The following is a 12,088-nucleotide window of genomic DNA, read 5'->3' as shown; positions in this document are numbered from 1 at the left end:
CCTTGAACAGAACCACTCATTGAGTCTATTTATAAATCAATATTGAATAAAAGGTCAATGTATTTTGATTTAAGACAACATTGCACTTTTTTATTTAAAATAAATTGCTTCAATAGTTCAATAGAAAATAAAAGACTTTTAGTAGTTGTTTGGATATTGCTGTGTTATAATGCTCTCTGTGTAAAACTGACAAGCTGCTGATCGGCTGTTAAAACATTCCTGACCTTGTAAAACCAGCGAGCAGTGACTTTACAAGCCGAGTAGCAGGCATCGTCAGACAGTGTCTCAGCTCAACAGTTTACAACACTGCAGCCTTTACATGCAATGTTAAACCGGATTTGTCTCATGACAAATATTTGGTCTGACTTGTTGCCTCAGTGTCGAAACGACATGACTGAGTGTGTGTGCGTGTGTGGTGTGTGGTGTGTGTGTGTGTGTGTGTGTGGTAGAGGAGCTGAGCCCAAGCCTCAGTGAACCCTGGCAGAGTGGAGGACAGAAGTTTCTGTTTTTCTGTTTTATCAAGCAAATGTGATTCTGTGCATATCACAGAAACATGAAGCTCTACTGAAGCAACAAGGTGAAGAAGTGAAAACACGGACATGTTGTGTCTTACTTTCTACGTTTATTTCAGTTCATGTTGTTTCTGTTTCTGTTGTTATTTACACTGGACAGGGAAAGATGACTGCGCGCACACACGCGACTCAACCAGCACACAGATCTGGCCTTTACAGACTCCACTCATTACTCACATTATTTACATTCTCAAAAAATAATCATCTTTTTACATTCTGTTACATTTTATACGGACTGTGACAAACATTCAGTCTGTGTGGGGGAGGAGTCACTCCACCTCGGCCACATGAGCGACCTCCACCTCCATGGTCTGGATCACCTCGGGGGCCTCGTCCAGTTTGGCCCCTGTGAGCGCCTGCTGGGCCAGGACGTAGTTCACCACCTGCATGATGCCCTGATCGGACAGCGTGGCCACCGAGCCGTCGGCTGCTGCCTCCGCAGCCTGCACGGCTTCCACCGCCTCCACCGTCTCCTCTGTGATCAGCACCGTCTCGATCTCCTCAGCGGGCGTCTGCTGAGCCGGCCGGAGCTCGGGGGGCAGCTCGGAGGCCAGGATGCTGACGGCGTGCTCCACCTGGGTGCCCTGGTTGTGGAACTGCAGCGTGTCCTTCTCCAGCATGATCTTCCCCGGCAGGTTGTCTCCATGGTACTTGGCCATGTGTTTACGCAGGGTGCGCGCGTCGATGTGGGCCTCCTGACACATGGGACACACGTATGGTCGCTCTCCTGTGTGTGTGCGGACGTGACGTTTGAGAGAGCGAGCGTCTGCCCACGCAACGCCACAGGTCAGACACTCGAAAGGCTTCACTCCTGGAAGAGAAAAACAAATCAAACACATGAGCTTCCACGTCACAGAAATCTCTTCCTGTTATGTGTGAAGCGTAGACTGTGACGTCTCCGTGACTACGTTAATATTTAGACAGACAGAAGAAGACGTACTTTATCAATTCCAGGGGGAATTCAATTTTTTCACTCAAACATGCTACACACACACAAAGGCCTGACATACAGACATGCACAAACAGGACCCCTTTGGAGTCTCACCCTGGTGGTTGTTGACGTGGCGTCTGTACTCCCTGAGCTGAGTGAACTTCCTCCCACACTGCTCACACTCTCTCTCCAGGTTCTGCTTCACTCGGCCCTTCTTCCCGTGTGTGGCTTTCTTCACGTGTCTCCTGAACAGAGCCTTCTCAAAGAACTCCTTCCCGCACACATTACACCTGAGGACAGAGAGGAAACATGAGTCATGTGCAGACTCCAAAACCCAAACTCATCATGATGCACTGGGTACCAACTATAACCACCCACTGTCTGTGTGTCTGTCCTTTATCAGCTTCACACCTGAGGGTGTGTTGTTGTTGACCAAAGGGATTTCAGGGTCAAACTTAGTGCAATGTGGACAGATGGTGCACAGTGTTTACACTTTGGCCTGTAACCTTTAAACCATAAATCAGAATTGATTTGAAACCTGAATAAAACTCAGGAATTAAACCTTTTTTCGTAACTCTGGATTCAAGAAATTTTGAGGACATAATGCTTTAATTACGGCTATATAAGCATTTGGGAGCACACTTCCCAATTTAACCAGACGTCCACGCTTGGCTCCCTTTGTTACGGTCGCCTTGCTTTTTAGACAGTTTTTTTCATCTGAGCGTCGAGTTTGTTTCTTCTTCTTTGGATTTTCACTTCTTGTTGAAGTTGTATCTGTAGTCATCCATCTTTTCTTTGTTTGTTCAGCCATAGTAGATTACTGTTTACTCGCAACACTTGCAGAGAGTGGAAAAGCAGCTGCTTAGCTCCGCCTACCCTCTCTGGCAGACCAACCACTGCTGGGTGATGGAAAACGCGTCACTAACTGGGCACCGCTTGAGATTTTTTCCGCGAATGTCGCCACAGACACCCAGTCTGTAATAATACTATATACTGCAAATGCAGAGGCTTTCATCAGTGGGCCATAGGCTCAGTCACCATTGTGTTACCTCATTCTGAAATAGAAGTGACTTAACAGACATTTATTTACATGAAAATCTTCGAGATTATCACTTTAAGCAATTAGAGCGATTTAAAACAGACTTAATCACTGCCCAGAAAGCGTAAATGCTGCCAGACAACTTTCGTAACCTAGCAACAGTAAGGGCCGGTGAGAAGTGCTCTGAAATTGAGGTTGTGGGCGCCGTGGGTAGTTAGTGTTACATGGTTAAACCACTAAGTTAAACTGGCTTCAAAGCCTGAGGCACTTCCTCCTGGTTTGGTCCAGAAAAATAGATCAGATAAAAGTCATTTTGTGTTAAGATCAATTTTTTGTTTTAGTCCAAAGCTTTTTTTTTTTTGTGAGCCCGCAAATTTAAGCAATCGTCACCAAAATCGTCTTTAGACCACGGCCAGAAAAAGGTAAATACCTGATATTTCATCCAGAGAGAGGCTTATGTTACGATAAGTGTCGCGTCTCCTGGATGATGTGTCTTTTGTAACCACCAGATATGACATCTGAGTGAGCTTCATAAATTTGGATCCATTTGGCCGACAGACGGTGCTGCAGCAGAATCATCTAACTGTAAAGTATCTGTCTTTATGCGAGTATGTATATTACTATCCTTGTTCAATGTCAGACTCACTTGAAGGGCTCGGCCACGCTGTGGGACTTGACGTGCGAGTACCAGTCCTTCTTCCAGCTGTAGCACTTCCCACACACCTGACACTGGAACGGCTTCAGACCCATGTGCTTGTTCATGTGCTGCTGCAGATCTTTGGCTTCAAAGAACCTCTTGTCACAGCTGCAGGAAACACAAGTCAGTACATTTAATCAATGACGGCATTGTTTCATTCTTCATCACTGAAGAGAGACGAACACAGCGACTCACTGAGCGCAGGGGAACGGACGGACGTCTGGTCTGGGCAGGTGCTTCTTCAGGTGTTTGCTCAAAGCCGAGGCTCGGTGGAAAGTTGCTCCACACGTGTTGCAGAGATACTTTGATTCACCTGGTAAAAGATTTTATTGTTAACAGTTAAAACAGCTGCAAACATGAGAAGGATCAAGTCTGATCTGTCTGTCGGTTTACCCAACTAGAAAAAACAGTTTCTCACTTTGTATTCATGTTTTTAAAATGTGTTTGGTAATGTAGGTGAGCGTGCAGCAGCGTGCACTGACCTGTATGTACACTGGTGTGCTCCTCCATGCTCCTCTTGCTAACAAAGGACTTTTTACAGTACTGACACTGGAACTGTTTGGTGACGTCGTGCAGCGCTCGGTGCATCTTCAGGCTGTGTTTGTGAGCGAACGTCTTGCCGCAGACCTTACAGGAGTGAGGCCGCACGCCCGTGTGGTTCAACATGTGGATCCGCAGCGAGTACAGCTTCGGTAACGTCTTCCCGCAGATGTCGCACACAAACTCTCTTTTGGTGTGAGCTGATGAAGTCTTCTCGTCCAGATCGCTGTCCGTCTTCCCCTCAGAGCTCGGCTCCACGGGGGGTTTGATGACGGGGGCTCGCTGGCTGCTCTGCTGCTTGTGTCGGGCCAGGTGGGCGCGGAGGGAGGCGGCGTACTGGAACTCTTTACTACACAGCTACAAGGACAGAAACACCTCGGTCACAACATCTATAACATTAACATTTAACAGTGACATCCTGACATACAGTAATACTTACGCTGCACTTGTATCCTCGAGCCTTCTCGTGTTTTAACGTGTGCATGATGAGAGCGTAGCGTCTTGGGAAGGACATGCCGCACTCAGAGCAGGTGTGCTCTCCGTCGACGGCGCTCTCTGCTGGGGTTTGATCCTGTTTGCTTTCAGTGTCTTTCTCCTCCAGCTTCGTCCCAGCCTCGTCTGTGCCGACCTCTTCTGTTGCCAGGCTCTCCACCGCGCCAGCCTCCAGATCTGCTCCCGATTCAGCCGCAGACTGTCCTTCACCTTGAGTCTCCACCGGCTGCTTTGGTGGTCTTCCCCTCTTACCTGGCCTCGGACCCACCTACAAAGACAGTCGTATCTGATTATTCTGAACTCATACAGGAAAGTTAGATATTCACATACAATGGTAAATGAAAGGGGAAGTCAGGATGTACCTTTGGGGTGGCAGCACGCGGCGAGGTCGACCCTTTCTTCCCCTCCTCTTCTTCCTCCAGCCCCATGTGTAATCGAGCGTACCCGCCCTCAGCCATAGAGCGCTGCCTGAGACGTCTCCTGTTGGGCTCGTCTGACATCACGTCCTGCTTGTCTCCGTGGCCCTCGTCAGCAGAGGGATCCTCCTCCAGAGGCACGAACTCCTCTACCTCCACCTCCTTCTTCACCTTAGCTGGACGGCCTCTCTTGCGTTTCTGGGGTGCAGGTGCTGCTTCAACGTTCTCCTTGGGTGATGTCGCTGCTGCGGGCGGCTCTTTGACGGCCTCTGACGGGCTCACTTTTTCTGGATCCACATTTATAACGAAGGCTCCTGCTTCTGCGACCTGCGGCTGCTCCATGGCCAGGCAGGCTGACACCACAGCCAGAGACTCACTCGCTCCGGCCTGTCCGCTGTGGGTGACCACAGTCATCATCTCTCCCTCTGCTCCCTCAGCACTGCGGGAGATAAGAGTGACCGTCTCTCCTGGCTCAGCGGCTCCGCTATGGGTGATCAGAGTCACTGTTTCACTCTGTCCGGCCTCCACATGCTGCACTGTGTCTCCTTCTACAGCTTCAGTCACTACTGTCATCGGCTCCTGGATGTAGGCCTCTTCAGGAGCTGCGACAAAAGCTAAAGGCTCGCCTGTTACTGCGACACCGCCCTGTGTGACCACCGCACAGCCGTCGCTCTGTATGGTGACCGTGAAGGAATCATCCTTAGAGTCCTGAGACGTGGGTTGGCTCGACACCACCGTGTGCACGTCTCCTTTCTGATACACCGTCAGCTTCTGCTCCTCCACCTGCTTGTGTACAGACTCACAAATCTGCAGCACCTCCGTCATCAGCAGATGTCGCGCCAGGTTGGCGATATCTGCCATTACGCAGAAATTAAAGGTGAGCATGGAGGTGTACGCAAAATCCAGCAGCGGGAGGAAGCTGGCTTTGGTGAAACCTGCAGAGGGAGACGGAGGGAGGTTAAAACTGAGAAACTGAGCAAAACATCCGGGACAGAAAACGACAGCAAAGTCTCACCTGAGAGGTCGACCACGGCTTCGTGAGTGGAGGCGGCGCCCTTCTCAAAGAAGAGCTCGTTGAAGTATTCGCTGCACGCTGCCAGCACAGCTTTGTGCGCCCGGTACTCCTCTCCTTCGATCAGCAGAGTGATGTCGCAGAACTGATTGTTGAGGCGCTGCTGGTTCAGTTTGTCCAGCATGGTTTGGCTGTGTTTGGGCAGGAACTGATTCACCTCACCTTTACTGTCCACCTGGATAAAGCACACACACAACACACAACAAGAAAGACTTAATTAAAGAATTACTACAGTATTAAACCTGGGCCCCATGTTTGGGGTTGAAATTACTAAAAGTTCTTAATTTCTCAAGCGCCTTTCTCGAATCTGCTGCAGCAAAACAGGCCGTTATGGCTGCATTATGATAAAGTGCTTGTTTTTTTGCAGACATCACAGCCTGATTTGCAGCAGCAGGTTGATGCAATCTACTGGAGCAATTGCAATACACCTTGTACCCATTAGCCATTCAGACTCCTAAATATATATGAAATAAAACCTCTAATTATAAGGACTAAAACAAAATATCTTGGAAACCTACAAAGACCAGTTCGTGCTTCGCCATGGACTTGGCCAACTTGGACCTCAGGGGACAAGACGAGTCTGTGAGGAATAAACTATCATCTCCCTCTTCTTCCTCCTCTTCCTCATCCTCCTCATCATGCATGTGGGCAGCCCTGCGTCTCCCCGGGCGGGAGAAGAGCCGACTTCCTGAGCCATCATCGGTACCTCGTCTGCTCTGACACTGAGCGCACTCTCTGATGCTGTCTTTTACGTTCTTCAGGATACCTGTGGGCGTAAAAAAACAATGACACCTCATGCACAACAATAACACCAATGTTTTAAACAAGTATGATCAAAGAAATGGCAGCAGAACTAATCATTGCTTATTTTGCGTCATTAACAGTCAAAAACCAAAAAGATAATTAATTAAATTTTAGGATTCAGAAAAGAAAAAACATCTTCCTCCTCTCTTCTGAAACCTGATGCTAATCCTCGTATGGCTCGTATGAGTAGTGGTATATCTGATACAGGCGTGGGACAAAGTATCAATGCGGAAATGTATCGTTGTCCTGACTCGTGCAATACAATAAGTGATCACTAAATATATCGATATTTCAATTTACAAATAGAAGGAGCTCTAAACAGATTTCCCTGCGATTTTGACTCACTGCGTCACTACTTTCTGATTCCTCACGTTGGTGCTAATGACATACTTGAGAGTAACGTGAATTAATTGGCCGCAGAAGTTAATGAGGCAGATATATGATTGTCTTGCAATGTATCAATTATTGCAGAATCGCTGTATCGTGATGTTATCGTAGGCCACGTATTGTGCATCTTAATGTATCTGAGTCACCCTGTGTTGTCATGCATCTCTATTCACTATAATATAAGATCAAGAAAAGGCTAAGTTACATTTTAGGTACTGAAAACTGTGAACTTTTCACTTTAATATATATTTGGAATTTTTTCAAGTATTTTTTTGTATTTCACTTATTGTCAGAAATTTCTGTAGAAATGTCGGCATTCAACTTTTTAGTTCAATGAGAGAGACAGTAAATTGTTTAATAACTTCCGCGTATCTCCTTATTTTTATTCATACTTTAATCTAATTATCAAAACAGTAAATTAAAATTACTAACAGGGTCCAACAAAAAAAAAAACACATTTACTGACCACTAGATGGAGACAGTGAGTAACGCTGTGCACAACTATGGCGGTTGGCGTATTTATATCTGCTCCAGACGTTATGTTTACACCATGATTTCATCACCTCACACAGACTGTGTCCACACGGTGACTCTGCTCCAGCCTCTTACCTCTCCACCAGTACTTCTGAGAGATGGTCTCCCAGGTGAGCTGCTGATTCAGGTGCTCCCCTCCTTCGGTTATGTGCGTCTCGTTGATAAGTTCCTTCCTCCGGCCGTCCTGCAGCACCACCTCCAGCTCCGTGAAATCATTCTGGCCCTTCAGCCGGCGCTGGTAAAACAAAGTCCCGTTCCTCACAACGTAGCAGGTAGCCGCTTTGCGTATTTTTCTCTTGGTATTACCGGGAGTCCCCGGCGCATATGGCTCCCGTTCATCAGTCAGATAGCGTATGATGGCCAAGTAGCTTTCTTCACACGACATGTCTCAGCTGACCCGCGTTTTCCACGCTGACTGATGGATTTATCTTGAAGAGAATGGCCCCCTTCGTCCTGTGAAATCGTAATATTAATTTAATACTGCGATCAGGAAGTAGATAACATAAAACAGAAATGCCAGAACAACATTTCAAATTGTTTTCCAAGGTGGAACTGCAGTTCGTAACCGTCAGGGTAGACTTGCCCGAACAGATAAAATGGCTGCTGCACAACCGGAATTTGCGTCACCAATGGCGGAAGCACGTCGTGAACGTTACTCACCACAAGAGGGCGCCATGCACAAACTTATGACCTGCTTATGAAACGATAAAAAGACAATAATGACAATAAGTTATGCTTTTTAAATTATTTTTAAATTGTATTTTTTTTCTTGATGTAAATATCATTATTTTATTTTAGTATGTATTTGTAGCAGTCATTTTCCTCTATTTTATTGTAATGAACTACAGTAATACAGACATACTTGTGGGGCTTAATGACACGACAGGTCGAATACAAGTGTGTAACAGAAATACTTTATTTATCCCCGGGGGGAAATTTGTGCATTGCAGTTGCTCAAATACAGACTAGAAGTACATAGAAAATATAAATAGAGAAAAAAATATTTAAAATATGTTAATAAGACAAATAAATAAATACATTATATATACAGAATATGTATAAGCTGTGAATTATATGTACAGAATAAGTAAATATGTGACTTATATATACACTTAATTATATATACAGAGAATTATATATACATTTAATGTAGTGTGTTTAAAACAGGTGTCTGAGTATCAGACAGTCAGAGAGAGGAGTTGTAAAGTTCAATGGCCACAGGCAGGAATTACTTCCTGTGGCGTTCTGTGGTGCATCTTGGGGGAATGAGTCTATCACTGAATGTGCTCCTGTGCTTAACCAGCACATCATGGAGTGGGTGGGAGACATTGTCCAAGATTACACATAACTTAAACAGCATCCTCCTCTCCAGTCCAGAGTCCAGCTTCACCCCCACAACGCCCCTGGCCTTGCGAATCAATTTGTTCAGACTGTTGGCGTCCGCTACCCTCAGCCTGCTGCCCCAGCGCACAGCAGCAAACAGGATAGCACTAGCCACCACAGACTCATAGAACATCCTCAGCATCGTCCTGCAGATGTTAAAGGACCTCAGCCTCCTCAGGAAGTAGAGGCAGCTCTGGCCTCTGGCCCTTCTTGTAGATGGCTTAGGTGTTCTTGCCCCAGTCCAGTTTATTATCTAAGTAAACCCCGAAGTACTTGTAGTCCTCCACAATGTTCACACTGACCCCCTGGATGGAAACAGGGGTCACCGGTGCCTTTGCCCTCCTCTGATCCACAATCAGTTCCTTTGTCTTTGTCACGCTGAGCTGGAGATGGCTCTGCTCACACCAAGTTACCCAAACGACACTCGTACCAAAACTATGAATGTATGTAGACTAAGATAATAGAATAAACCTCTTGTAGGGGTTCATATATGTATATTACTTTGTCTTAAGCATCCTACCTCTACTCTAGGACCTCTCTATAAAAGCCTCGGATATCAAAACACAAATACCAAAAGATCAGATTAAACACCAAAAATATTCAGCATGATTGTGAGTATGAGTCAGAGCCAGGCAGAGAGATGATCTATGAGTCAAAGTCAAACTGCTTTACAGAGTTTGAAAAGTTTTCAGGCAGCGGTTCATATTTCTGACCTCCTCAGCGCTCAATCCACCACCTGGATCCTCAAATCCTTTACTCATAACCTCCTTTTCAACGTCCAACTTTAAATCCAAGGATGAGCAACATTTTCCATCATCGCCCCCCAGCTGTGGAAAAGTTTACCTCCTGTAAACTGTGGGGTTTTTCCTCACTGTTTTTTTTAACATTAGCTTTTCAGTCCACATGAAGTTTGTTAAAATGTGCATTACTGTAAAGCTGGGTTAACTTAATTAGCACATTAACACTGATATTAACTATTCTCTTCTTGAAGTGATCAAAATCTGGAGTTGAGTGAGATTAGGTTTTGGTTCACACATTATATAATCTTATATAAACATGTGCCTTTATGTTCCCAGAAACACGTAACATTAAGATTTCCAGCTTTGATATTTGGAGTTAAAGAAATGAGGACCTTGTTTTACACAATCAGCTCGACAGAGGTGTCGATAAACTCACTCTTAACTGTGACAATACGTCATTAATCTGTGTTGACTTCACTCAGCACAATCCACATTATGGGACGAGTGTCACTTATCACCTCGTGTCTTTAGATAAAAGCTTTTTTTTAACAGGCTAGCTATCTGTGATTTGTGAGATAAAACTGATGTAACATTTTCAAGAAAAGAGTGTGCAGTTTCATACTGTGTAATGTAGTGATAATCACACTTTCTTTATTGATGTTTTACTGGAAATTGACTTTTTGTTTTCATCCTCCACAGTGAGAGCAGAGACATGAGGAACCAGGAATGAGACATGAAACCCGTGTGGGTGGTGGGGAGTTCTCCGTATGAAGGCATGAAATCAGCCTCTTCCATTCCAGCAAACATGTCTGCAGAATGAAGCCAAAGTTACAGCCGGTCTTTAATATTATTAAATTAATCCTGATGTTCTGTTAATAAATCCCCTGTAAGTCTCCAACAGATAATACAGCCACACATGGTGTCAGGATTACAACAAATCACTTTTTTTTATTATCAATTAATCTGTCAGACATATTCTCATATTAGTAATTAATCATGTGGTCTACTCCCCAACAAGAACAAGAGTCTACAGCCATGCTCGTGACTCTGTGAAGCAGTGATGCTTTTAGCTAAGATATACAATGTCTACCATGTTCATCATCTTGGTTTAGCATGTTAGCATGCTAGCGCATAGTATACGCTCTACAGACTAACTACAGCCGAGGCTGAGGGGAATTGTTTTGAAGGTTTTTGGTCATAAACCAAAGCAAAATAAAAAAAGTTCCCAAAGTCAACGCGATGCATCAGAAACCAGAAATGAACAAAATGTTTAGCCAATACAAATCATTCATATTTAAGTAACAATCTCAAAGAGTTTCATGTAAATAAATGTCTGTTAAGTCACTATCTATCGCCAGATGAGGTAACACAATGGTGACTGAGCCTATCGCCTACTGATGAAAGCCTTTGTATTTGCAGTATTACAAACTGGGTGTCTGTGGCGACATTCATGGAAAATATTTCCCAGTTCGTGACGCGTTTTCCATCAGCCAGCAGTGGTTGATCTGCCAGAGAGGGTAGGCGGAGCTAAGCGGCTGCTTTTCCGGTCTCTGCAAGTGTTGCGAGTAAACAGTAATCTACTATGGCTGAACAAACAAAGAAAACATCGATGACTACAGATACAACTTCAAAAATGAGTGAAAATCCAAAGAAAAAGAAACAAATTAGACGCTCAGATGAAGCAAACAGTCTAAAAAGGAAAGCGACCGTCAGCCAGGAAAATCAAGAGTTACAACGGGAGCCAACCGTGGACGTCTGGATGTGTAGGAAGTATAGTCACGCAATTACCGTTTATTGCCAGAAGGTGTCGCCAAAGAGAACGAAACTGAAATCTTAGTAACTAGATTTTGTTCTACTGGTGACAAGAACATTCAGGGAATCCCCAAAATTCATACATTTCATCATGAAGGGGGTGTGAATGTCTGTACCAAATTTCATGGCATTCCATCCAATAGTTACTGATATAGGCATTGCCATCCCCGGAGCTGCTAGCACGGCTAGCATGACTAGCATGGCTACAAATAGCAAGATCTCAGAGCGCAGGGTAAACTCCTGAACTTGTTTGCCTTTTCTGTCCACCAGACCTTAAACCCAAAGATATTCAGTTTGTAATGAAAGACAGAGGAAAACAGAACGTGCTAAAATTGGAGAAGCTGTAACAAGCTTCAAAGTCTTACTTGGTATCATTGTTGCTCAAACAGGATATGTGATTCTGATCCAGAGCACTTCTTGTCTAACTCAGCCTGTTATCTCCTTATGGTTTGCTTGCTGTTTGGTGTTTGCAAAAGGCCCTGTGAATGGAAAACAAACCAGCTTGGATCGAGGCACACAACTTGAACTGCGCTAATTTGCATCCGATAGAAGGAAGTTAAAAAAGTCAGCTATCCATCATCTGTCCCGGTTGTCATGTTATTTGAATTGGCAGGCTAATAAGCAAAATGCTAATTCAAGGTAAACAGCAGATACCTGCAAACACATCTG

At 44.9% G+C, this 12,088-nt stretch overlaps 1 protein-coding gene across 1 annotated transcript; it reads right to left on the bottom strand.

Annotated features, from left to right (window-relative positions):
• Positions 1–614: 614 nt before the first annotated feature.
• On the bottom strand, positions 615–8,039 carry zbtb11 (zinc finger and BTB domain containing 11). Its single transcript, XM_069679957.1, has 10 exons — positions 7,560–8,039; positions 6,278–6,525; positions 5,703–5,934; positions 4,634–5,622; positions 4,219–4,539; positions 3,722–4,136; positions 3,435–3,552; positions 3,189–3,347; positions 1,618–1,793; positions 615–1,383 (listed from the first exon to the last, which is right to left on the bottom strand). The coding sequence occupies exons 1-10, from the start codon at positions 7,867–7,869 to the stop codon at positions 842–844; spliced, it is 3,510 nt and encodes a 1,169-aa protein (XP_069536058.1). The 5' UTR covers positions 7,870–8,039; the 3' UTR covers positions 615–841.
• Between the last annotated feature and the right edge of the window lie 4,049 nt (positions 8,040–12,088).

Source organism: Semicossyphus pulcher, unplaced genomic scaffold (assembly GCF_022749685.1).
Source record: "Semicossyphus pulcher isolate SPU_LCO1_2020_fin unplaced genomic scaffold, fSemPul1.0.p SCAF_4, whole genome shotgun sequence".
Taxonomy (NCBI): domain Eukaryota; kingdom Metazoa; phylum Chordata; class Actinopteri; order Labriformes; family Labridae; genus Semicossyphus; species Semicossyphus pulcher.
The sequence above is the reverse complement of the archived record's forward strand: the minus strand, read 5'-3'. Positions and strand labels throughout refer to the sequence as shown.

Bases quoted from the DNA above. Each gene is read 5' to 3' on its own strand.
- zbtb11 (XM_069679957.1), bottom strand. From the start codon at position 7,869: ATGTCGTGTGAAGAAAGCTACTTGGCCATCATACGCTATCTGACTGAT. The intron at 5,623-5,702 runs GTGAGACTTTGC...CTCCCTCTGCAG, and splicing joins AGCCGTGGTCGACCTCTCAG to GTTTCACCAAAGCCAGCTTC. The intron at 1,384-1,617 runs GTGAGACTCCAA...TTTCTCTTCCAG, and splicing joins CCACGTCAACAACCACCAGG to GAGTGAAGCCTTTCGAGTGT.